This window comes from Lonchura striata, unplaced genomic scaffold, assembly GCF_046129695.1.
Source record: "Lonchura striata isolate bLonStr1 unplaced genomic scaffold, bLonStr1.mat Scaffold_97, whole genome shotgun sequence".
Classification (NCBI taxonomy): Eukaryota; Metazoa; Chordata; class Aves; order Passeriformes; family Estrildidae; genus Lonchura; species Lonchura striata.
The window spans coordinates 1059123-1084228 of record NW_027461192.1 but is presented as its reverse complement, the minus strand read 5'-3'; the positions used below and the strand labels follow the sequence as shown (position 1 = coordinate 1084228).

The 25106-nt window shown below is 50.7% G+C and overlaps 2 protein-coding genes across 2 annotated transcripts in view; both read left to right on the top strand.

The window, feature by feature from the left end:
- LOC110483730 (uncharacterized) overlaps positions 1-25106 on the top strand; it is a 116369-nt gene that overhangs the window by 56777 nt on the left and 34486 nt on the right. The gene's annotated exons all lie outside the window — the stretch shown is intronic.
- Positions 4848-5780, top strand: LOC144248851 (olfactory receptor 14A16-like). Its single transcript, XM_077790831.1, has one exon. The coding sequence runs from the start codon at positions 4848-4850 to the stop codon at positions 5778-5780; it is 933 nt and encodes a 310-aa protein (XP_077646957.1).

The window sequence follows — 25106 nt, the reverse complement described above, 5'->3', positions numbered from 1 at the left end:
AATCTGCCAGTACCATCAAGTCTGGCTGGCCTTGGCCTCTGGTGGCTGCCCCTGCCACACTGGGGCTCGGTCCTTTCCTTCCCATGGAGATCACTGTGACACTGTGGGCACCTCATGGAACCAAGGGGATCCTTGTGGCACCACTGGAGCCCATGGAACCAAGGAGCCATGGTGACACCACGGGGCTTCATGGACTCAGAGACCATTATGACTCTGTGGGGCCTGGTGGAACCATGGGGACCTTTCCGACCCTTCAGGGCCTGGTGTCACCAAGGGGGCATTGTGACACCTCAGGGCCTCCTGGAAGCAAGGGACCATTGGGACACTGTGGGGCCCCATGGGATAGGAGAACATGGACCAGGTCTGGCTGGCTTGGCCTGCCATGGGCCACCTGACAGGTCTAGCTGATCTTGGAATGTCAAGGCCTGCCCCTCATCAGCTCCTGGAGCACTGGGGCTCAGTGCTCTTCTCTGTATGGAAATAACTGTCTGCTATTTCAGATGTCCATTGCCAAAATTGGTACCCTCTCTAAAAAATTTCCTATTTGTAAGGGTATCTCTTAGAACACAATCAGGCAGCTCTGGATGGCCTTTGCCTCTGGTGGTCAACTCTCATCCACCCCTAAAACAGTGGCACTCTGTTTCTTCATTCATGTGGAAAAGAACTGGTCTTCATGTCCAGGGACCATGGCCAAAACAAGACTTAGCCACCAAGCTCAGCCGGGCTCACGGAACCATCTGGAGCCCCAGGTAGATATTGACTCTGCCAGTACTGCCATCCTCCCTCCAGTGAGAGAAAAGGACACAGGGCAGGCACACAGAGGAGCAACATGGACACACCGAGGGCAGGGAAGGGGAAGTTGAGTCCCAGATGGGAGGGATGAGGAGATGCCTTGATCTTGGGGCTGGAATCCTCTGGTAAAGCTATGGAGAAGGATGTCATTGATACATCAGACTCTCTTTTTCCCTCTAAGGCATTGAAAAGTATGGGGAGATGATTTGCTCAGAAAAGGCCTCCATGCTAAAGTAAGCAAATGTTGCAGTAGCTGTGATCCCACGAGAAGTTTGAACCAAGAAAGAGAGCACAGTGATGAGACCCCGTGCCCTCAGGGAGAGAAGAAGACCTCTGTTCCCAGAGATGAAGATGATTTTAGAAATAGAAGGAGAGAACTTTTGCTTTTAACAGCTCTTCTTTAAACTAATACCCCATAAACTGACATGGCCCATAAACACAGCTGTGAGAAAGGCTGTGAGAAAATTGGAGGGACTTCACAATTGCAGATTTTTCTGAGCAGCTGCTATTTGTGGAAGCTAAAAGCCATGCGATAACTGTTTTCTTGTGGAGATGCCTCCATAACATAAACAAGAGGAACTTCTCTCCCTAAGTGAACAGAAGAAAGACAATTCTAGAGATGGTAAACTGACTGAAAATATTTGTTTTTTTCTCTTTACATTTTCAGGTTGTCAGGAGAGAGGAAGTGTTCTGAAAGTTTTGTTCTGGTCCTTAATGCTCCTTCTTTTATTTACTGTTAGTAAACTTTTCTTTTTACTCTAAAAGTTTGAGCTTTGCCTTTCTCCTAATCCTACCTCACAGCAGGAATTGAGTAAGTATATTCTAGTGTGTGCACTGATAATTAGCCAACACTGAACCCACTACACTAGTCGATGCATTAGCCAAGAAATCTCAAATTGGTGAAGCAAAACCAGTAAAGGAATGTTCATGATGAACTGCATTACAACAGTGGAAAATCAAGGCAGAAGCATGGTTTGTCAGGACTTGCTTGATCCTAATGAGCCCCATGGTACACTTGGAGCTGAGCCTTGGAACCTCAGGGCCTGAGAGGAGATTGCAAAAACCTTCCAGAAGTTAAAATCAAGAGGAAAAACCCAAAGTGTCACGAGGTACTAATGGGACTTACTTAGGTCCATCCCCAACACAGGCTCCTCATGGACTCCTTGGAGGAGAGAACTGGAGGCCAGGATGGAACAAAAACTTCTCAGTCTGGAAATGAAAATTCCAAAGTAGCTTACAAAAGAGCATTAAAGAGCTCCTCTGAGTGTCAGTGCCAAGCTCTCAAGGGACTCCTTAAAGCAGATTATTGGGGCCATGATTGCACAAACCTCCCGGAGTCTGTATCAAAAGGGAAACACCAAGTACCTTCAAAGAACTGAAGTACCTTGAAGCATTAATGAGCATTGTTCCTGACAAAGCCTCTCCAGGGACTAATTACAGCAGATAATTGGAGGCCATGATTGCAGAAACCTCTCAGAGACTCTAAGGCAAAAGCAAAAGCCAAAGTCCTTTGAAAAACCTGCAGTTCCCTGGGAGCATGAAGGAGCCCCCAGGGCCATTCCTGACCAAGGCTCCCCAGGGACTCCTTCCAGCAGATCCTTGAGGCCACTGGGATGTGGGCATGGGGGGGATGCTGAGGGCAGGACCAGGGGCTGACAGTGCCCAGCCTGGCTGGGGCTGTGCCAGGAGGCCCCAGGGCCTCAGGACAAGGTGTCTCCTCACAGCCCTTGGTGGCACAGACCCTGCTGTGCCCCAGGGCACCAAGACTTGGCTTCTCTTTGTCCCCACCTGGCATCAGTGCCTCCAGTTCTCTGCTCTGCCTGGGGCCTGGGGACACTTTCTCAGTCGTGTCCCTCAGTGGGACCCATTAAAAGTCCAAGAAACTTTGGAGTTGGATTCTGACTTGGAGTTCTGCAGAGGTTTCTGCAGCTCCCTCTCAGGGCCTGATGTTCAGGGCCTGAGCACAAAGCCCCAGAGGGTCATTAAAGTCCTTGTGCTGTGTCTGTGCTGCTGAGCTGGGCCGGGCTCCTGGCACAGAGGGTGATCCTGGTAACCAAGCAGAGCTTCAAAAGCACATTTCTCTTGCTGAGCAGCTGTTCTCCCAGCCCAGCAGGGCTGGGGCACTGCCTGCAGCCAGCGCGGGCACAGCACAGAGGCACAGAGAGCTTCAATCAGTCAGGGCTGGGAAGGGGCTGAGAAGTGCCTGGGGCAGAATCACTGCCAGCCCTTGGCACAGGAACCTCTGGCTGCAGGACAATGCAGCTGCAGCTCCTGGAGAGATCTCCTAAAGCTGGAACATGCCAATGCCCACAGATCCTGTGAGTGCATTCTCTGCTCATCTCCTGTGCCGAGCAGCCAGGGGTGCCCAGGGCTGTCCTGCAGAGCAGGGTCCTGCAGCCCAGGGCGCTGTGCTGGGCCAGGGACTCTGCTGCCTGCCAGGGACAGCTCTCAGCCGGCCCTGGAGCTGCTCCCAGCGCTGGCCAGGAGCTGTGGGGGGAAGGAGCCACCCTGAGCAGGGCAGGTGCTGCTGCTGAGAGGGGCTGGCTGGGGCAGGGCTGCTCCCAGCTCCAGACCAGCCTGGGCACAGCTCCGGAGGACACTTCCCAAAGAAGGTAAGCGTGGGATTGCTGTAAAGATCAGAGGCTTTCCTGAAAGTGTATTCAATTTCCTGCTTGGAGCAGGATGGAAAAGACGAGGTTGCTGACAGAAAGATTTTTGCTATTTATAATTTTTTCATATAGCCATAGCTCTGTAAAGAACTATTATATACTTTTAAAATTATAATCCTTACTTTACTGTATTAAATTCTTAATTAACTCTATTAAACTACTATTATATACTTCTATCACTATAATCCTTAATTAACTCTAGTACATTTCCTAACCTTGCTCTTAGATTTTAGAACAATAGGCTGACTATCTAAATACATTCCTGAAATACTGTATAGCCTTATTATCAGGAAGCGGACCTGAAAGAAGAACATTTTGCATTTTGACCAGAATGTGAGCAGTCATAACAAAAATTGGGGCAAAGAAGCCCTTGGACCTACTCCAATGGATTGACCTATTGGTGGGCTACTGGGGCAATGGAGTCTTCTCCTGGATTCCCCTGTTAAAAATCCTAATTAATCAAATTTAATAAATGGTTGAAATCAGGGGCTGGGTGTGCCCCATCCCCACTGGGAGACCTGGAAGCTTACAATAAAGGTCTGTTTTTTACCTTGATGTTCTAACACTGTTGCAAGGAGGTTTTTTTCTGTTTTGATTACAGACTCAGGTGGATGAGAGAAGCAGAACAGGAATTGTAATCCCAGAACAAAAAAATATTCTAAGTTTAAAAGGACACACAGGATCATCAAAGGAATGTTTGAACATTTACAGAGACTCCATAACTGTGACTTTGGCTGGTCAGTCTGAAGGCACCTCTCAGGAGGGGATGTCCAGGCCCAGGGAGATGCTCAGGGAAGCAGAGGGGGCTGAGCAGAGCAGTGCTGGGGGAACAAACCCATCCAGACCCTCACCTTCCCTCAGCCACAGGGAATCCTTTGCCTCTCACATCTCTCTGTGGCAAACTCTGAGTGCAGCAGGAATGCTGGGGATTTCTGACCTCAGAGAGCCAGGAATGGTGTGTGGGTAAGAAAACAATTCCTAAAACCAACTCCTGCCATCGATTTCCATTAGAAATAAAGTGAAATTCCTTTAGAAGTCTGAATACAGATGCTACCAAGCTTTTCTGCAGTAGGAGTGATTCCCCTGACAAATCTTGAATATCCAGCCTTGTCCCTCTGCCACATGGCCACAAACCCAGGGCAGCAGGGCAGGGACGGCTCCTTGAGATCCCTCATGCACAGCCCTGGCTGCTCCTGGCACACTCAGCCAGCACAGATGGAGCTCAGACAGGGACCTGGGTGAAGGTTGTCCCAGAGCAGGATCAAGGGTGGGTGAGTTCCAGCAGGACAGTCTGCAGGGAATGGCCCAGGTTTGGCTCCAAGCAGCCTCTCCTGACTTGTCCCTGTCCTTTCTCCATGAACAGGTGCCCATGTGCAGCCACAGCAAATGTCCAACAGCAGCTCCATCAGCCACTTCCTCCTGCTGGCACTGGCAGACACGCGGCAGCTGCAGCTCCTGCACTTCTGCCTCTTCCTGGGCATCTCCCTGGCTGCCCTCCTGGGCAATGGCCTCATCATCAGCGCCGTAGCCTGCGGCCACCACCTGCACACGCCCATGTTCTTCTTCCTGCTCAACCTGGCCCTCAGCGACCTGGGCTCCATCTGCACCACTGTCCCCAAAGCCATGCACAATTCCCTCTGGGACACCAGGAACATCTCCTACACAGGATGTGCTGCACAGCTCTTTTTCCTTCTGTTCTTCATCTCAGCAGAGTTTTCCCTCCCGACCATCATGTGCTACGACCGCTACGTGTCCATCTGCAAACCCCTGCACTACGGGACCCTCCTGGGCAGCAGAGCTTGTGCCCACATGGCAGCAGCTGCCTGGGCCAGTGCCTTTCTCAATGCTCTCATGCTCATGGGAAATACATTTTCCCTGTCCCTGTGCCACGGCAATGCCCTGGGCCAGTTCTTCTGTGAAATCCCAGAGATCCTCAAGCTCTCCTGCTCACACTCCAAACTCAGGGAAGTTGGGCTTATTGTCCTAAGTGCTCTTCTATATTTTGGCTGTTTCATGTTCATTGTTTTCTCCTATGTGCAGATCTTCAGGGCTGTGCTCAGGATCCCTTCTGAGCAGGGACAGCACAAAGCGTTTTCTACCTGCCTCCCTCACCTGGCTGTGGTCTCTCTGTTCATCAGCACTGGCACAGTTGCCTACCTGAAGCCCCCCTCGATGTCCTCCCCATCCCTGGATCTGGCCCTGTCAGTTCTGTACTCGGTGGTGCCTCTAGCCCTGAACCCCCTCATCTACAGCCTGAGGAACCAGGAGCTCAAGGCTGCCATGAGGAAACTGATGACTGGATGCTTCCAGGGACATTAAACTGCTGTCCAATTTCTGCAAATTACCTGTAATAAAAATAATTTTGATATTTCTTTTTGGTTTCATTGTGGAGGTTCTTTTTCTTTGTTTTCCTTTTTTAATCTTGTCCACAAAAAAACGCCATTCCCTGCGCCATGTCTCATTTTGTTTCACTCCATCTTCCCTGTGGCCACAGACTGTGTAAATGGGGGGCTGCGCTCTTGATGGCTTTCAAGGAACTAAAGGATCTCCCAGAAGAGTTTTCTCCAGAGAGACCCTTTTGCTGCCTTCTTTGAAGCTGCAGCAGCAATGTCTGTGTTCAGAGCTGGGGGCAGATCAGTGCTGGCACAGCACTTCTGGTCCTGCTGGCCACACCATTCCTGATCCAGGCCAGGAGCCATTGGCCTTCTTGGCCACCTGGGCACTCTGCTGGCTCATGTCCAGCCTGCTGTCCATCAGTCCCTGCAGGTCCCTTTCTGCCTGGCTGCTGTCCAACCACTCTGTCCCCAGCCTTTACCGCTGCAGGGGTTGTTGTGGCCAAAGTGCAGGACCCGGCACTTGGACTTGTTAAACCTCACCTTGTTGGATTTGGGCCCTGGATCCAGCCTGTCCAGGGCCCTGTGCAGAGCCCTCCTACCTTCCAGCAGATCAACACTCACATCCAGCTGGGTGTCATCTGCAAAGATGTCCTTGGTTCCAAGGGGCCCCTCAGTGTCACAATGTCCCTTTGGTTACACCAGGCCCTGCACTGTCACACTGGTCTCTTTGGTTCCGTGGAGTCCCAAAATGTGACAATGGACTCCTTGATTCCATGGAGCTCCACAGTGTCACAATGTTCTTGTTGGTGCCGCATTTTCACAGTGGCCCCTTGGTTCCATGGGGCTCCAGGGTGTCACAAAGGCCCCATGGTCACATGAGGTCCCACACTGTCACAATGCTCTCTGTGCTTCCACAAGTCCCCTCAGTGCCACAATGTCCCCTTGTTTCCACGAGGCCACACAGTGTCACAAGGGCCTTCCAGATTCCCTGAGGCCCCAGAGTGTCACAGTGGCCCCTTGGTTACACAAGGTCCTGCAGTGTCACAATGTCCCCTTGGTTCCATGAGGCCCCGCAGTGTCAGAAGGGCCCCTTGGTTCCACTGGGCCCTGGACTCTCCCAATGCTCTCCTTGGTTTGGCAGTGTCACTGTGGTGAAACCCCTCGGTCACACGAGGCCCCGCAGTGTCACCATGGCCTCTGTGGTTCCACCAGGACCCAGTGTCACAGGGACTCCCTGGTTCCATTGGGCCCCAGAGCACCACAATGGAGCCGTGGTTCTATGGGGCTGCACAGTGTCACCATGGTCCTCTTAGTTCCACGAGGCCCTGCAGTGTCACAATGGTCCCAGAGTGTCCCAATCATCACAGAATGACAGAATCAAATAGGCTGGAAAAGACCTTTGGGATCATCAAGTCCAACCAATGCCCTAATACCACCTTGTCACCCAGACCATGCCACTGAGTGCCACTGGAGAGGGACAATGTCTCTGCCACCTCCCCCCTGGCTTGCCCATTCCAATATCCACTCACCCTTTCTGTGAAGATCTTCTTCCTCTTGTCCAGCCTAAACCTCCCCTGGTGCAGCTGAAGGCTGTGTCTTCTTGTCCTGCCCTCCAGCAGATCCACACTCACACCCAGCTTGGTGTCACCTGCAAATTTGGGGATGGTGAGCTCTATCCCCTCACCCAGATCATCAGTGAAGATGTTAAACAGGACTGGGCCCAACACAGATCCCTGGGGACAGCACCAGGGACTGGACACCAGCTGGGTGCAGCACCATCCCCATCCCTCTCTGGGCCCAGCCTCCAGCCAGCTCTTCCATCTCCCAGCCAGGAGGGAACCTGCCCAAGCCGTGGGCTGCAGCTTTTCCAGGGAATGCTGTCAGAGACAGTGTCCAAGGCTCTGCTGAAGTCCACATGGACACATCCACAGCCTTCCCACATCCACAGGTGGGTCACCTGGTTATAAAAGGAGATCAGGTTGCTCAGGCAGGACCTGCCCCTCTTAAATCCACGCTGGCTGGCTCTGACCCCTCGGCCATCCTGTGGGTGCCCTGTGGTGGCTCTCAAGGTGATCTGTTCCATAACCTTGCCGGGCACCGAGGTCAGGCTGACAGGCCTGGAGCTCCCCAGATCCTCCTTCCAGCCCTTCTTGGGGATGGGCTCACACTGGCACCTCCAGTGCTCTGGGACCTCCCTGGTGAGCCAGGACTGATGGTAAATGATGGGGAGCAGCTTGGGGAGCTCATCCACCAGCTCCCTCATCCCCCTAGGATGGATCCCATCTGATCCCATACATCTGTGAGCATCTGAGTGGCTCAGCAGGTCAGCAGCTGCTTCCTCCTGGATTACAGGGGGCTGTTCTGCTCCCTGTGCCCATCTACCAGCTCAGGAGAGCTCTTGTCCTGAGGACAATCTCTCCATATATTGAAAATTGAATCAAACAAGGTGTTAAGTACCTCAGCCTTTCCCTTATCTTTAGTTACTCTATTTTCCACTGCATCCAATAAAGAGTAGAGGTTCTCCTTATACCATGTTTTGCTATTAATCATAGACACGTTTGTTATTATTTTTCACAGAATTGGCCAGGTTATTCTTTAATTGAAATTTCACCTCTTTCCTTTTCTCTTTCTGCATGATGTAACAACATCCTTAAACACTTGCTAAGTTGCCTGCCCTTCTGTCCAAAGTTAATGCTCTCTCTGCTTTCCGCTGTGTTCCCACAAAAGCTCCATGGGCAGTCAGGACAGTGATTTTCCTCACCAGCTCATCTTTTGCCACACTGGGACAGGCTGCTCCGTCCTCCTTAAGATTGCTTTCTCAAAATGTGTCCATCTTTCCTGAACCCCTTTGTTTTTAATGGCTCTTTCCCTTAAAAAAAATCAGTACCTGATTTGGTACTCCCCAAATCTGCATCCTAAATAGGCCAAAGTCTGCCCTTCCTCTTTCCAGTGTGGAAGTTTTGTTGCTGCCCCTCCTTCTGTCACAGATCATTGAAAACTTGATTATTTAATGGTCCCTGTGCCCCACGCAGCCTCCAACCCCCACATCTGCCACTAACCCTTCTCTCTTTGTGAACAGCAGGAGACAGAGCTTTCCTTGTGAGCGCAGTGTTACCAAAAATTCAGTAAAACAGAAAACTCCTTATCACCAGTGCAGCATTAAGAAGCAGCATTCTTTATTCAGGGGGATGCACGGGGGATAGCTCCTCCCAAAGCCGAGCATGCTGAGTACAGGAAAGTTTCTGTTCATATTCTGTATTTTGCACACATATCCATTGATTGTGCTGGACTAAACACACATCTGATAATCATTTCCCCAGAATCATTAACATATTTCCCCTCCCCTTTACCCATGTGTTCTTCTGTCCTGGGGGTCTCTCTGGTGGTTTCTGGTGGTCGGGGACCCCAATGTTCCTGTGGGCTTGGCTGAGCTGGCAGGACACTGAGGCTGGTGAACTTCCAGTTTCCCTTGTCCCACAGTGGGCATTGTGTGGTCTCCATAGGCCTGGGGTTTTGGAGAACAAGCTCCAGGTGTCAGCTCACCTGGTGGAGACAATTTATCATCTGGTGACATGAGGTCAAAGAGTGGGCTATGACATCACATGAGTGATCTATGACAGAATTGTCCATGACATCACAGAGTGGTTAATGTGATGTCATCAAGAAGTTATGACATCATAGGCCAGCTCTGTGACATCACAGAGCAGGCTTTGACATCACAGGACAGAGCTTTGAAATTGCAGAGCAGACTGTGACATCACAGAGCTGGCTGTGACATCAGAGACCGGCTGTGTGACATTACAGAATGGTCTGTGACATCTCAGAGAGGCTGTGTGACATCCCAGAGGGGCTCTATGACATCCCAGAGGGGCTCTGTGACATCCCAGAGGGGCTATGTGACATTCCAGGAGGGCTCTGTGAGGTCACTGGGTTGGTCACTCTGCCCCAGCTCCCCCTCACAGTTTCTCCCAACAAGTCCAATGCTGTTCATCCCCAGCAGGGTCCCTGTCCCCTGGTATCCCCCCGGTCCACCTGGAGCCACAGCCTCCACCAAAGGATGTTCCACAGGATCCACCCCAGAGCCTGACATGAGGACAAGGGGCCAGGGCTGTGTGACCAGGACATCAAGGACGTGGATTACCCAGGTCCCTGTGGCCTGGGTTGAGTTCCCCAGGGCAGGAAAGATGTCTGGCAGCTGGAGCAGGGTTAGGGAAGGGCCTCCAAGGTGGGGCTGGAGCCCTTGGGCTGTGAGCAGAGGCTGAGGGAGCTGGGCTTGTCCAGCCCAGAGCAGGGAAGGCTGAGGGGCTCCTCATCCCAGCCTGGCAGTGCCAGCGAGGAGGGGATGGAGAACACAGAGCCAGGCTCTTCACCGGGGGCCTGGTGGGAGACAGAAGCCAATGGGTGGAAGGGCAAAGGAGAGATCAGCCAGGCCAGGAGGAGATGAAATGAGTCAGGCTGGTTTCAGCATTTCCTCAGCACGAAAAGCAGCCTGACCTCCCTTCTCCATCCACCACTGACAGCTTTGCAAATCAGGAATTGTTTGAGCTGTTTTGACCCCGCTTCAGGATGAGCATCCTGATACAAGAACCTAACTGTGTTTATATCTATCACAGAACCACGTTTGTCAGAAATTCATTCTAGCATGGAAATCACTTGTGGATGGTTCACTAATCAGACACTGCTGGGATGCTGCACATAGTTCAACCATGGTCTGTTGGCCATGAAGAGAAACTTTCTGTGCCTCTGAGTCTCACCAGTTCCTGACCCCCAAAGGACACAAACCTCATGAGTTGTGGTTCCCATTCCAGTGGTGGCACTTGGAGCTCCCTCCATCCCCAGAGCAGAGCACCCTTGTCCCAGAAAGTCCCTGGCAATGCAGGGACGAAGGAAACAGGACAGGCTGTGGGGATCAGGGGCAAGACACGGCCAGGGATTTGGGGTGGTTGTGAGCCCAGGGCTGGACCTGGCCCTTGGCCTTGTTGAACCTCATCCCATTGTCCTGGGCCCATGGCTCCAGCCTGTCCAGATTCCTCTGCAGAGCTTCCTGCCCTCCAGCACAGCCACACTCCCACCCAGCCTGGGCTCACATGGAACTGCCTGAGGGTGCCCTCAATGGCCTCATCCAGATCAGCAATAAAGAGATTTCACTGACCTGGCCCCAGTCCTGAGCCCTGGGGACACCCCTGGATGTGACTCCATTCCTCAGCTGCTCTGAGTGCCAGGGGTGGGATGAGGGAAATGGTGGGGAGGGAGTGGGGACAAAATCTGATTGCTTGTCAGCCATGAAGGGTGTTGATTTTCTTATCTGTTCAGACTGTATTTCGAGGTGCTGGGCATCAATATCAATTGGACATTGCTGATATCAATCCATAAACAGGAAAAGAACAATTCTCTGTGCTTTTTTTTAAATATACTATATTCATTTGAATACATTTCTGAAATCTGTCTAACTAGCCAAAGAAGAATTTAAAGCTTAAATTATTCTCAGGGTCTTTTAGTGTTTGGATGTTTTGAACAAATTTTTATGAGCTTTTCTCCTTGAATTGAAGAGCTCAAGAAGGAAGAGACCTCTGGCATAGTAAAATTCATCAGCAGCCTCCAAGGGGCTGAGGATCCATCCCCATCAGAGCAGCAATGAGCAGAAATGGGCACAGCTCTGTGGCTGCCCCAGCTCTGGGATGGGCCCTGGGCCTGGAGCAGGAGCAGCTCTGGAGGGCCCCAGGGCCGGGGCTCTTGTGCTGGCCTGGGCAGATGGGATGGCAGGAGGGGCTGCAGAGCTCTCAGCACCTCAGGCAGAGGGGAGCAGGGCAGCCAGGGAGCTCCTTTGGCCTTGGCCAAGCCCCTTCCCCCATGGTGGGGCTGAGTCCTGGCTGAGCTGCAGCTGCTGCTGTGCCCTTGGCAGGGGCTGAGGCCGTGGGGCAGTGCCCAGAGCAGCCTGGGCTGAGCAGAGCTGTGGGGCCAGAGCCGGCTGGGCTGTGCTGGGGAGAGGCCCTTGGTGCTGCCCAGAGCTCAGGGCAGCTGGCAGAGCTGGCAGGGAGCTGGGCTGGGCTGGGAGAGCCTGGCACAGAAACCATCAGTGTCCATCTCAGCCTGGCTGAGCTGGCAGGGGCAGGAAGAGCACCCCAGGCTCCACAGGTTCTCTGTGTGGGAGCTGAGCTTGTGACCCCCTGAGCCCTCCCAAGTTCTGGGGCTGCATGTCCAGCTCCAGAGGAGATGTGACAGATGGGAGCAGAGACATATAATTCCTGGTGGACTCTTCCTTGGGTTTGCTTATACAGGTTATCTGGATCCATATGTAGATGAGGTGTTTTGTGTCAGATAACACTGTGAGAGTGATAAGAATAAGATTTTTTAGCTGAAAATTATATTTCACACATAATGCACAATGAGAAAAAAATACACATAGGATCAGAAGAGCATCTGAATTTTTCAGAGAATGAGAGACTCATTGGTGTTCCAGCAGCCAAACCTGCTCAAATGCTTTCAAAGGCTTTCAAAGGTTTTCTTTAGATAAGAGGTGACCACCAGATGCCAAGGCCAGCCAGAGCTGTCTATCCTGGCACCTTTTGTCTGAGAGAACCCTTGCATATAGGGAATTTTTCAGGAGGAGTATAAATTTTGGCTGTGGACACCTGGAAAGATGGATGGTTCATTCCATAGCAAGGAAAGCACAGAGCCCCAGTTCTCCAGGGGCTGATGAGAGGCAGCCCTCAATGTTCCAAGATCAGCCGGACCTGTCAGGTGGCCCCTGTGTCATGGTTTGACACTGGCACAATGCCAGCGTCCCCATGAAAATGCAACCCCACAAATGACTGCTGTGAAATGCAATCAGGAACAGAGCAGTGTAGGCGAAAGCTCAATAACAAAGGAGAAACTTTATTAAACTACTACTACTATAAAATGAAAAAAGCAAGAAAAAAAAATCCAAAATTAAAACCTTCCAAAACACTCCTTCTTGCTCCCCCCAGTTCCAACAAACCACAGTGAAACACAACTTGGACCCCCAGTCAGGTTCCCACCCTTCAGAGGATCAATACTCAGTCCATCGAGGGAACAGAGTCTCTCCTGTGCCACAGACCCCCCAAGAAACACAGCTGCCACCTCTTGTGTTTTCATGTCACACATGGCACCGCCCGGAGAGAATCTGCCAGTGTGACACTCTCCTTTCCATGTCACAGTGCTCTCACCACCATGCATGGACAGACTGCTCCATGGACAGACTGCTCTTAGGATTTTTCTTTTCAAGGATGCTTTGCCAAGAGAGAAAAAAAAATGAACAGTTCAGTTTTTCATTTTTGGGACCGCAGTCCCGCCCCATTTCCCCCTGGGGCTGAAGGTCCAAGAACAGAGATCTTCTCTTCTTCTTCTCTGAAGACAGGGGGCATCACCACAACACTCCTCAGCTCTTCTCTATTCACTCCACTCCTGTTTTTTCTCAGCTGCTGAAGCAGGTCTCTTGCCTCACCATGCATCCTCCTAAAATACAGTCTCTCTCCTGGAGGAGAAAATTGTTTCAGTCTATGGCTAACAAGAGAAAGTCTAGCCAAAAACCACTCCATCATCTCCTCTCACCTAGAATTTCTCCTTCTTACATCTCAGGCCCCAGACTGTCTCTTATCTTCTCTTTCAAATCAAGGAGGTATAATATTTCACAAAGCTTTCATCATCCAAGAGGGGGTTAAAAGTCCAAATTCCCCGGCCAGCTGGCCGGGCTCTCTGCCCAGACCTCCAGCTCCCACGCTGGGCACCTCCCGCTCCCCTCCCTGCTCTTGCTGTCTCTTTCTCTTCCTCTCCACAGAGACTCTGGAGGGGGAACGGAGACATCCCAGATTTCTCCACCCTTCCATCTGCAGGGAGCCAGCCCGGTTCAGTCCCCTCCACCCTTGGGCCAACCTCAGTCAGGCCGTGGGGCTGCCCCTCCCCACCCAGCCACTGGCCGGGCAGGGGAGAGGCTGCAGATGGGTGGTTTTATTTGGATATTAGTTTTTAGATTGTTTGGCTTAGATGATTTTTAAAAAGGGATTTTTATAGGAATTTAATCAGCTGAGAAGGAGCCACTCTGCAAACACTATTGACTGAAAATGAACAGGATAGAAATCAGTAACTCTGAAAGTTTTATTTGCTATCAAATACATTCCAGCCACCCAGCCCCACACAATCCCCATCACACTGCTCCAAACTGAGATCCCACTTCTCCCAATCTCCTCCCAACTCCATCTCACCCTGGCAGCTGTGGAATCAAGTGAGCTTTGTATATGATTGTGGTTTTTTGAGGTCAGAACATGCAATTTGAGGTGGGATTGTGCCTTTAAAGTTTAAAATTCAGTTGTTTTCAGTGGGATTGAGTGGTTTTGTGGTGACAGATCCATCTCTCTTGGCTTTTGAAATGTAAAGAGATGGAGAACACTGCCCAAAATCACCCCAGAACCCACAAATCCTCCAGAAGTTGAGTTCAGACTGTTCAAGGAGGGTGCAGCTGCTGGTGGCAGGATCAAATGAGACAGGTCTTGGTTCCAGAATCCATTTCTTACCCCTGAAAGACAGGGTAAAGGCAGGGCCCTGGGGTTTGTATAGGGTATCCCAGGGGTGGAGTTTGGGTTTGGGTCTAGGGAGGAGTTGTTAGCAACACAAGAAGGGTGAGATCAAATTCCTGCCTCTTAGCAACAGGAGCACTTCACACAGAATGTGTCCCCAAATCCTAAATTCCCCCTCAAACTCCTGTGAAATCGTGGGACTTCAGATATTTTTGACCAATTTCTTTAATTTAACCCTGTTTTTGCTGTGTTTAAAGAATAAAGATGAATCAGAGGAAAATTAGGGCCAAACCAAAAGGAGAAGCAGCCAGGTCTGTTCCCAACATGGATCACAGGGAATGTGGGTCACCAGACCTGTGCCCAATGTGGGTCCTGCAGTGGGAGATGGAGCTGGAGCAGCTCACGAGGCTCATCCTGCAGGTGGGACGCTCTCGGGGCTTCCCTTACTGGTGCCTCTGTTGATGTCGGGTCAAGTGAAAGCTCCGGGTGAAGCTCTTCACGACTGGGGACACTCGTAGGGCCTCTCTCCGGTGTGGATGCGCCGGTGGGTGACCAGGGTGGAGTTACGCTTGAAGCCCTTCCCGCATTCAGGGCAGCGGAAGGGCCTCTCATCCATGTGAATGCGCTGGTGTTTGAAAAGATCAGAGCTGGTGTGAAACCTCTTCTGACACTCGGGACACTCATAGGGCCTCTCCCCAGTGTGGATGCGTAGGTGCCTAATGAGTTCTGAGCGCCAACCGAAGCCCTTCCCACACTCCCCACACTTGTAGGGCCATTCCACAGTGTGGATCATCTGGTGGCGGATCAGGGTTTTGCTCTGCCTGAAGCTCTTCCCACACTCCGAGCACTTGTAGGGCTTCTCCCCATCATGAAGCTTCTCAGGCACCACCATCTCCAAGTTCTGACTGAAGCTCTGTCCACCTTCCCGGCACAGGCTGGGTCTTTCCTTCTCAGAGCACCCTGGGCTGGGTTTGCAGACCTTCCTCCTCTGGGATCTCTGGAGCTTTTCCTCCCTGTTGGATTCCTGTTCTGTGGAGTCACTCAAAATGGCCTCTTCCACAAGGTTTTGCCGTGGGGATTTGTCCTCCCAGCTCTCCATCCTCAGCTCTGGGGGAGGAAGGACAAGGAGAGGATGGGATTTGCCTCCGTGCCACAGAGAAGGACAAGGAGATCCCCCCAGTGCGTCCCCGGCAGGATGGCACCGGCAGCGGGGCTGTCCTGCAGCCAGGGGCCAGGCTGGGCTGGGAGATGGAGCAGGAGAGAGGGGGAAAGGGGCACTGACTTCCTCCTCACCTGCCTTGGTGTCCCAGGGCATCTTCCTCTTCCTCATAGCATTCTCCAACTGGCAAACATTTGGGTATGGGAAGTCCTGTTTTGGGAGGAAAACAAGGGATGAGCACAGTGAGTTTTGTACTGGTTTGAAGGCAAAACAGGGAGAGTCTAAGCCAGAATGACAATTGAATAAGAAAATTAAGATCAAAGCAATGATACAGAAACACTGGTTTAAACTCACAGAGTCGGGATATAACCTGACACCCCGTTGGTCAGGGTGGTGGTAGCAGTCTGATGAAATGGTGGCTGCAGTCCAGCTCGAGTGATGAACGTGATTCTGTCAAAGCAGTGATCCTGTAGAAGGGTCTGGTCTTGCTCTGAAGGTCCACTCGTGGTTATGGAGCTCTTGTCCTCTGGGAATGCAGTAGGCAAGGTGTTCGCAATGTTGCAAATGGTGAGATTATATCCAGGTAGGAATGCTTGGTTCCTCCCCCTGGGCGGAGCATCCCACAATGGGATGATGTAATTTTATCAGTGCTGCAATGACACTCAATGGCCCATTAACAGAAGATGGCCCTGGAGGGCGTTATCAGGGCTGAGCCATGGAAGAGATAAAGAACACTGCCCCACCTGTTGATAACAGTTTATGGAGATGGGGACTGAAAACACTTTTGGTTACATCTGACACTGTAACCTGAAACAGTGAGGCAATCCCTGCTCGGGGTGGGGGGTGAACACCACCCCCCTTACCCAAACTGGCTCAGGTGTAAAACCCCACCCTGGGAAGGCCACGCATACAGGGGACAATGTCACACTTGCCCTTCCCCAGGGGAGATCTCTGTCCCTGTCACTCCCTTGCTCTCTCCCCTTTTCTCTTTCTTTGCATCTTTCTCTACCTCACATTTACTGATCAATAAAATCCACTTTGGATTTGGTCTCCTGAGCTCATTAATTTGGGCAGAGGCATCTCTCTAACAATTTTGTTAACCAGATTGCAACATTATTTTGCATAGTGAGTTCAGGGCACTGTTTTCTGACCCCAAGTGCCTTTGACAACAGCATGGTTCTCTCCTCTGAGGAGTTTGTGGCTCTTTCTGGAGGAACTCTTGGAAACTTGGATGCAGCTTCCTCTGAGTGACTTTTGGGAGAACTTATTAGGAAAATGGCTGTTGTGGGTGGCCAGTGTAAAGAAAATATTTTGTTGTCCTTTTCTAAAAAGTTTGTTAAAATCACTGGAGGAAAGGGACCAAATGATACCAGCAAGACTGACAAGGATCATTCACCCCAAAGTGAGGAACACAAGGCTACTTAAATCCTACAAGAAGCCCAGCTCATGTAGCTAAATTCCCAAATAACTCCTGAATTCACGGGCTTGGGAGGAGAATCATTATTTTCTTGGTCCCTGTCACCTTTGTGACAGCCACCCAGACCTTTCCCTTCCTTTTAATAATCTGTATTGGGCCAAATTTCCATGGTTGTTTTTTTTTTTTGGAACCTGCCAGCATCTGAGTTGGAGCTGTGCTGGAACTGATGAATTTTGGAATTGCCAGAGAATTGCTTCTGTTGTTGGTCTATTAATGTTTGGGATTTATTTGTGTTTCCATCAGAAATGACTTGTGAGAAGAGCAAAGGCATTTTATGTAGGATTAAATTTGATTTCTGCTGAGTTTGTTTTGTCCAGTGTCCAGGGGATGCTCAAGGTGTCTCTAGTTTTGGTTTGGACCTAATTTTCTTCTGATTTGTCTTTATCACTTAAAAACACCTGAAAAATGCCTAAAAAGAGTATTGACCAGAGATGTCAGAAGTCCCACTATTTAAGAGGTATTTGAGGTGGAATTTACTGTTTGGGAACATATTCTGGAGGATTTGTGGCTTCTTGGGGGATATCTGGTAGTATTCTCCATATCTTTGCACTCCAAAACCCAAAGTGGATTGGTCTGTCACCTCAAAGTGACTCAATCCTACCTCAAAACGGCTGGTTCCCAGCTCAGTCCCATGCCAAAATTGCTCAATTCCTCAGCCTCCAGGATGAGATGGGGTTGGAAAGGTGATTGGGAGAAGTTAGATCCAAATTTGAGGTTGTGGGGTCAGGATTGTGTGGGCTGGCTGGGTGTGATTTATTTTGATAATAAATAAAACTATCAGAATTATTGATTTCTGTCCCATTCATTTTCTGTCAGTTCTGATTTGATTTTCAGAGTGCCGCCTTCTCAGCTGATTTTGTTTGTGACCTCCTGTCCCAGACTGAAAAGCAAGATGTGTTCTATTTGCCATCTGTATGGCAGTTATCCTGTGTTAAGTGGGCAGTTTTTCCTTATCTCTTCCACAATCAATCCTCCCTCAGGACAGACATTTGCTGATAATGGGCTATTGAATGTCACTGCATGACTGATAAGAACTGTAACATCCCATTGTGAGATGCCCAGCTCAGAGGGAGGGGCCAAGCATTCCTACCTGCATCTAGTCTTAAGATTCTGGCCCACCAACACAGCTTTTCTGGGCTGGATTTCTCAGAGGAACAGCTGCCTCTTCCTCTTCAGAGGAAGACACCCTTTCCTATACGATCACTTCTCTAAGAGAAGCACAGCTGACACTCCTGTAGGACTGCAGACACAATTCCAATTGGACTGCGACCAACAACCTGCTCAACAGAGTGTCAGGTTTTATTCTGGCTCTCTCAGTGTTGTTCTGGTTCGCTGCATTGTTCATATTTTCATCTTCTTCCCTAATAAAAAACTGTTATTCCTGCTCCCATATTTTTACCTGAGAGCCCCCCTTAATTTCAAATTTATAACAATTCAGAAAGAAAGAGCCTACATTATTTCATTGCAGGGGAGGCTCTTGCCTTCCTTAGCAGACACCTGTCATTCCAAACCAAAACACCTCCTTTCTCTCCTGCCTTCCTTTGCCTGCTCTGTTTCTCTCTCAGTGTCTCCCTTGACCCAGGGCAGCTCCCACCAAAGACCCTGCCCTGATTTCATTCCCAATCCATGAGCTACGACAATCATGGGTGAAGTTATGATGGCTGGCAGTGAAATGTCACTGTAGGATCCTGCTCTACTTGGTTTTTGGCTCTTTCATAAGAGCTTTTCCTTCAAGGGCAGGGACATCTTTTCCTGGCTGGGAACTGGAATTCCAGCCCTGGGAGTGTGTGCCATGGATCCCAGAGGGACATTTCCGAGGCTCCCAGGGTGCTGCTCCTGCCGTGCCTCCCAAGGAGCTGTGCAGGGAAGGGGACAAGGTGCAGCAGCTGTGTTGGTTCTGCAGTGCCACAACGGCCCCTGGTTCCAGGAGTTTTCACACTGCCAACAGCAGTTCCTGGGTTCCATGATACCCTGCTGTGTCCCCATGGATATTTGGTGTCATGAAGTTCTTCAGTGTCACAATGGCCACCTCACTCCATGAGCTTCCACAGTATCCAAATGGCCTCCTTGGATGGGCAGTGTCACCATGGACCATTGGCTCCATGCAGCCCCGCTGGGTCACCATGGACTCCTTGGTTCCATGAAGTTCTGGGGGTGTCTCCATGGTCTCCTTGGACCCACAGTATCACAATGGACCACTGGATCCACGTGGCCCTGCTGTGTCACCAGGGCCCCTTGGTTCCATGGGACCCCAGGGTCACCATTGACTTCTTGCTTCCATGTCACCCTCTCAGTGCCAAAATGGCCCCTTCGTTCCATGGGGAACACAAAAGATTGATAGAAACATTGAGCAAATCCTGCTTAACACAGCTGGGAACATCTGTTTGCATTCCAAAGAGAGTTTAAAGGTGAGGATGGCAACAGCAGCTTCCATCTGCAACAGAGATCCAGGGAAAGGACAGAGACAGAGAATTCAGCTGGGAGACTCAGACAATTCTGATTCCAGAGGTCATTTCTGGTCACACTGTGCCTTGTAGAAAGGTGACACCACTCCAGACAGCCTGTACTGAGCAGGTGGCTCCTGAGTGGGGTTTGTTGTTTAGGAAACCTGCTCAGGCTTTTCCATTCTTTCCTTCCTAAGAGGAAAACTTCTCCTGGGCCTGTGTGCAGGCAGAGCCCTGAGGAGAGCAGGTGGGACACGGTGCAATGGGCTGGGACATGGAGCTGCAGAGCTCAGGGACAAGGTTCTGTTGCAGGGCACAGGGATGTCAGTGCCAGGTGGGCAATGTCAGACATGGTGAGGCTGGGGGTGAGGAGCAGCTTGTCCAAAGAGGGTCATCCCTCAAGGGGCTCATTCTTCTACATGCCCAGAACTCCTAAGGAGACAGTGAGCATCAAGATCACTTCCATCAGCTCTTCTCTGAACTGGAAAATAAAAAATACTCTGTTAAAATAAATAATTAATGCTCCATTAAATCTCTTTTCTTAAAGAATCTTTAAACTGACTCCAATCTGCTGTACAGGGCCTGAAAACTTGTAGACAATTGCAGGAAGAGGAAGCCCGCCCCACTGAGGGCTTTGTGTACTTTAATGAGCCCTACAATGGATCTTCAGCTGAGTCCAGGATCCTCAGGCACATAGAGAAGGCTGAAGAAGCTGCTCAAGGAGTCAGGAGCAAAAATCCAAGTCCCTTGGAGCATCACAGAGCCCCAGTGAGGGCAGGGACTGCCAATGGTTCCCCAGGGACTGGAGAGAGCAGATCCTTGAGGCCAGGATTGCAGGGAGCCCAAGGCTCAGAGCAGGGAACTGCAATGCTGAGCAAGGCCTGGGCTGGCTGGGGGAAGCAGAAAGGCCAAGCCCTGAGCCCAGCCTGGCACAGCAGGGCCTGTCCCTCACGGGGGGCTCGGGGATGTTTGTGGGGCAGGGGGATATGAGGGGCAGCAAGGACAAATGTCACAAACCTGTGTGACCCTGCAGATCCTCATGGAACCAAGGGGCCATTGTGACACTGTGGGAAGTTTTGGAACCAAGGGGATCATTGTGGCACTGTGGGGACTCATGGAATCAAGGAAACCACCGTGGAATTCAGTGATCACAAGGAACTAAGGGTCCATGGTGACCTTGTGCATCTGCAGTGTCACAGAGGAGCCGTTGTGAGACAGCGAGGGCACACAGAGCTGAGGGGCCATTGTGACACATCAGGGCTTTGTGGAACCACAAAGCCAATGTGACACTGCAAGGCCTCATGGAAGCATGGGGCCACTGTGACACTGCAGAAGCAAGGGAACATTGTGACACTCCAGGGCCTGATGGAACCAAGGAGACCATTGTGACTTTGTGTGGTCCCACAGAACCACGGGAACATGGAACAGGTCTGGCTGGCTGGGCCTCCTGGGGTCCACCTGAACACCTTGGTATGATTAGAGCTGCTTCTCATCTCCTCTGAAGCACTGGGTCTCTGGGCTTCACTTCCTATGAGAGAGAACTGTCCTTCTCCTCCAGGGACCCAGGGCCAAAATTGGGATTCCTTCTGCAAATTTGCTTATATTGCAAAGATTGTTCCCAGATGAAATCTGCCAGGAGAAACAAGTCTGGCTGCCTTGGCCACCCGGAGGCCACCTCTCATCTGCCTTTCAAACACTGGGACCATGTGCTTTTCTTTATTATGGGAAGAAAACATCCATTTCAACCAGGTACCCATGGCCAAAATTGGGCATCTGCCTACAGAATTCCCTATATCCAATGATAGCTCCCAGAAAAATGATGCCAGGAATCACAAATCTGGCTGGCCTTGGCTTACTGAGGGCTCACACTCATGTGCCTCTGAAACACTGGGACTCTGTGCTTTCATTCCTAATGAAAATAACTCTTCTTCCTGTCTAGGTGTACACGGCCAGAACTGAGATTCCACCTCCAAAATGCCCTATGTCCAAGGATAGCCCCTAGATGAAAGTTGTCAGGAGAGAGAGGTCTGGCTGGCTTGGCCTAAGGCTGGCCACATCTCATCTTCTTCTAGAACACTTGGATTTTGTGCTTTTCTTTCCTATAGGAAAAAACCATCCATCCTGAGCAGGCGTCCATGGCCAGAACTGGAATTCCACCTCCAAAACTCTGTACATCCAATGATTGCTCCCAGTGAAATCTGCCAGGACAGACAGATCTGGCTGCCGTTGGCCTCTTGGGGATGCCTCTCACCTGCTTTCAAAATACTGGGGTCAGTGCTTTCCTTCCAATTAAAAAGACCTGTTCTTCTTCTCAAGGTGTTCATGGTCAAAATTGAGATACCTTCTCCCAAATTCCATATATCCAAGGATCTCTCCATGACAAAAGCTGCCAGAACAAACAGGTCTGGCTGGCTTGGCCTCTCAAGAGCCACCTCTCTTCATTTCTGCCTTTGAAACACTGGGGCTCTGTGCTTTCCTTCCTATGGAAAAGAACCATCCTTATTATCTATGCAGAAATGGCTGAAACTGGGGTTCCACTTCCCAAATTCCCTATATCCAAGGGTTGCTTTCAGACAAAAGCTATCAGGACAGAGAATTCTGGCTGCCTTAGGCCTCTGGTGGAAGCCTTTCATCTGTCCCTGAAACAGCGGTGTTCCGTGCTTTTCTTCCTGTGGAAAAGAACCATCCTTCTACTTTGGGTGTCCATGTCTGAAATTGGGATTCCACCTCTAAAATTCCCTATATCCAAGGGTTGTTCCCAGACAAAATCTGCCAGTACCATCAAGTCTGGCTGGCCTTGGTCTAATGTGGCTGCCCCTGCCACACTGGGGCTCGGTTCTTTCCTTCCCATGGAGATCACTGTGACACTGTGGGCACCTCATGGAACCAAGGGGATCATTGTGGCACCACTGGAGCCCATGGAACCAAGGGGCCATGGTGACACCACGGGGCTTCATGGATCCAGAGACCATTATGACTCTGTGGGGCCTGATGGAACCATGGAGACCATTCTGACCCTTCAGGGCCTGGTGTCACCAAGGGGGCATTGTGACACCTCAGGGCCTCCTGGAAGCAAGGGACCATTGGGACACTGTGGGGCCCCATGGAAGCAAGGGAAACATGGACCAGGTCTGGCTGGCTTGGCCTTCCAGTGGCCACCTGACAGGTCAGGGTGGTATTAGGATGTCAAGGGCTGCTTCTCATCAGCTCCTGGAGCACTGCGGCTCCGTGCTTTCCTTCCTATGGAAAAGAACCATCAGTCTTTTCAGATGCACATTGCCAAAATCGGTACTCTCCCAAAAATGTTCCCTATATGCAAGAGTATCTCCAAGACAAAAACCTGCCATCTCAGGCTGGCCTTTTCCTCTTGTGGTCACCTCTCATCTGCCCCTAAAACAGTGGGGATCTGTCCCTTCATTCCTATGGAAAAGAACTGGCCTTCATGTCCAGGAACCATGGCCAAAATTAAAGTTGGCTACTGAGCCCGGCCGGGCTCACGGAACCATCTTCAGCCCCGGGCAGATATTGACTCTGCCAGTGCTGCCATCCTCCCTCCAGTGAGAGAAAAGGACACAGGGCAGGCACACAGAGGAGCAGCATGGACACACCGAGGGCAGGGAAGAGGAAGTTGAGTCCCGTATGGGAGGGATGAGGAGATGCCTTGATCTTGGGGCAGAAATCCTCTGCTAAAGCTATGGAGAAGGATGTCGTTGATACCTCAAACTCTCTTTTTCCCCATAACACATTGAAAAGTATGGGGAGATGACTTGTTTCAGCAAAGGCCTCCATGCTAAAGTAAGCAAATGTTGTAGTAGCTGTGATCCCATGAGAAGTTTGAACAGAGAAAGAGAGCACACTGATGAGACCCTGTGTCCTCAGGGAGAGAAGAAGACCTCTGTTCCCAGAGATGAAGATGATTTCAGAAAGAGATGAAGAGAACCTTTGCTCTTAAACAGCTCATCTTTAAACCAATACCCCATAAGCTGGCAAGGCTCATGAACACAGCTCTGGGAACGGCTGTGAAAAAATTGGAGGGACTTCACAATTGCAGATTATTCCAGGCAGCTGCTATTTCTGGAAATGAAAAGCCATGAGATAACTGTTTTCTTGTGGATAAGCCTCCATAACATTAACAAGAGGAGTTTCTCTCCCTAACTGAACTGAAGACAGACTATTGTAGAGGTGGTAAAGTGACAGAAAATTTTAGGTTTTGTCGCTTTACATTGTCAAGTTTTATAGAGAGGGGAAGTGTTCTGAAAGTTTTGTTCTGATCCTCATCACTCACTCTTTTAGTTGCTGTTAATAAACTTTTCTTTATACACTTTTAAAATTTTGAGCCCACTTTGCCTTTCTCCTAATCCTACCTCACAGCAGGAAATGAGTAAGTATATTCTAGTGTATGCACTGGTAATTAGCCAACACTAAACCCACCATACTAATTGATGAATTGGCCGAGAAATCTCAAATTGGCAAAGCAAAACCACTACAGAAACTTCCTGATGAACTGCCCCAGACAAGAGGGAAATCAAGGCAGAGCCATGGTTTGTCAGGACTTGCTTGATCCTAATGAGCCCCGTGGTGCATTTGGAGCTGAGACCTGGAACCTCAGGGCCTGAGACAAGATTGCACAAACCTATCCAATTGTCAAAATCAGAAGAAAACCCAAAAGTGTCTCAAAGAATTAATGGGCCTCCATGAAGTCCATCCTTAACACAGGCTCCTCTTGGCCTCCTTGGAGGAGATAATTGGAGTCCAGGATTGCACAAAAACCTCTCAGAGACTCAAAATGGCACAAAAAACACTCAATGTAGGAAGGAAAATCCAAAGTACCAGAAAAAAGTTGTGTATCTCAAAGCATTAATGAGCCCAACTGATTGTGAGTACAAAGCCTCTCCAGGGACTAATTACAGTAGATAATTGGGGCCATGATTGCAGAAACCTCTCAAAGACTCCAAGGCAAAAGGAAAAGCCAAAGTCCTTTGAAAAACCTGCAGTCCCTGGGAGCATGAAGGAGGCCCCAGGGCCATCCCTGACCAAGGCTCCCCAGGGACTCCTTCCAGCAGATCCTTGAGGCCACTGGGATGTGGGCATGGGGGGATGCTGAGGGCAGGACCAGGGGCTGACAGTGCCCAGCCTGGCTGGGGCTGTGCCAGGAGGCCCCAGGGCCTCAGGACAAGGTGTCTCCTCACAGCCCTTGGTGGCACAGACCCTGCTGTGCCCCAGGGCACCAAGACTTGGCTTCTCTTTGTCCCCACCTGGCATCAGTGCCTCCAGTTCTCTGCTCTGCCTGGGGCCTGGGGACACTTTCTCAGTCGTGTCCCTCAGTGGGACCCATTAAAAGTCCAAGAAACTTTGGAGTTGGATTCTGACTTGGAGTTCTGGAGAGTTTCTGCAGCTCCCTCTGAGGGCCTGATGTTCAGGGCTGAGCACAAAGCCCCAGAGGGTCATTAAAGTCCTTGTGCTGTGTCTGTGCTGCTGAGCAGGGCCGGGCTCCTGGCACAGAGGGTGATGCTGGTAACCAAGCAGAGCTTCAAAAGCACATTTCTCTTGCTGAGCAGCTCTTCTGCCAGCCCAGCAGGGCTGGGGCACTGCCTGCAGCCAGCCCAGGCACAGCACAGAGGCACAGAGAGCTTCAATCAGTCAGGGCTGGGAAGGGGCTGAGAAGTGCCTGGGGCAGAATCACTGCCAGCCCTTG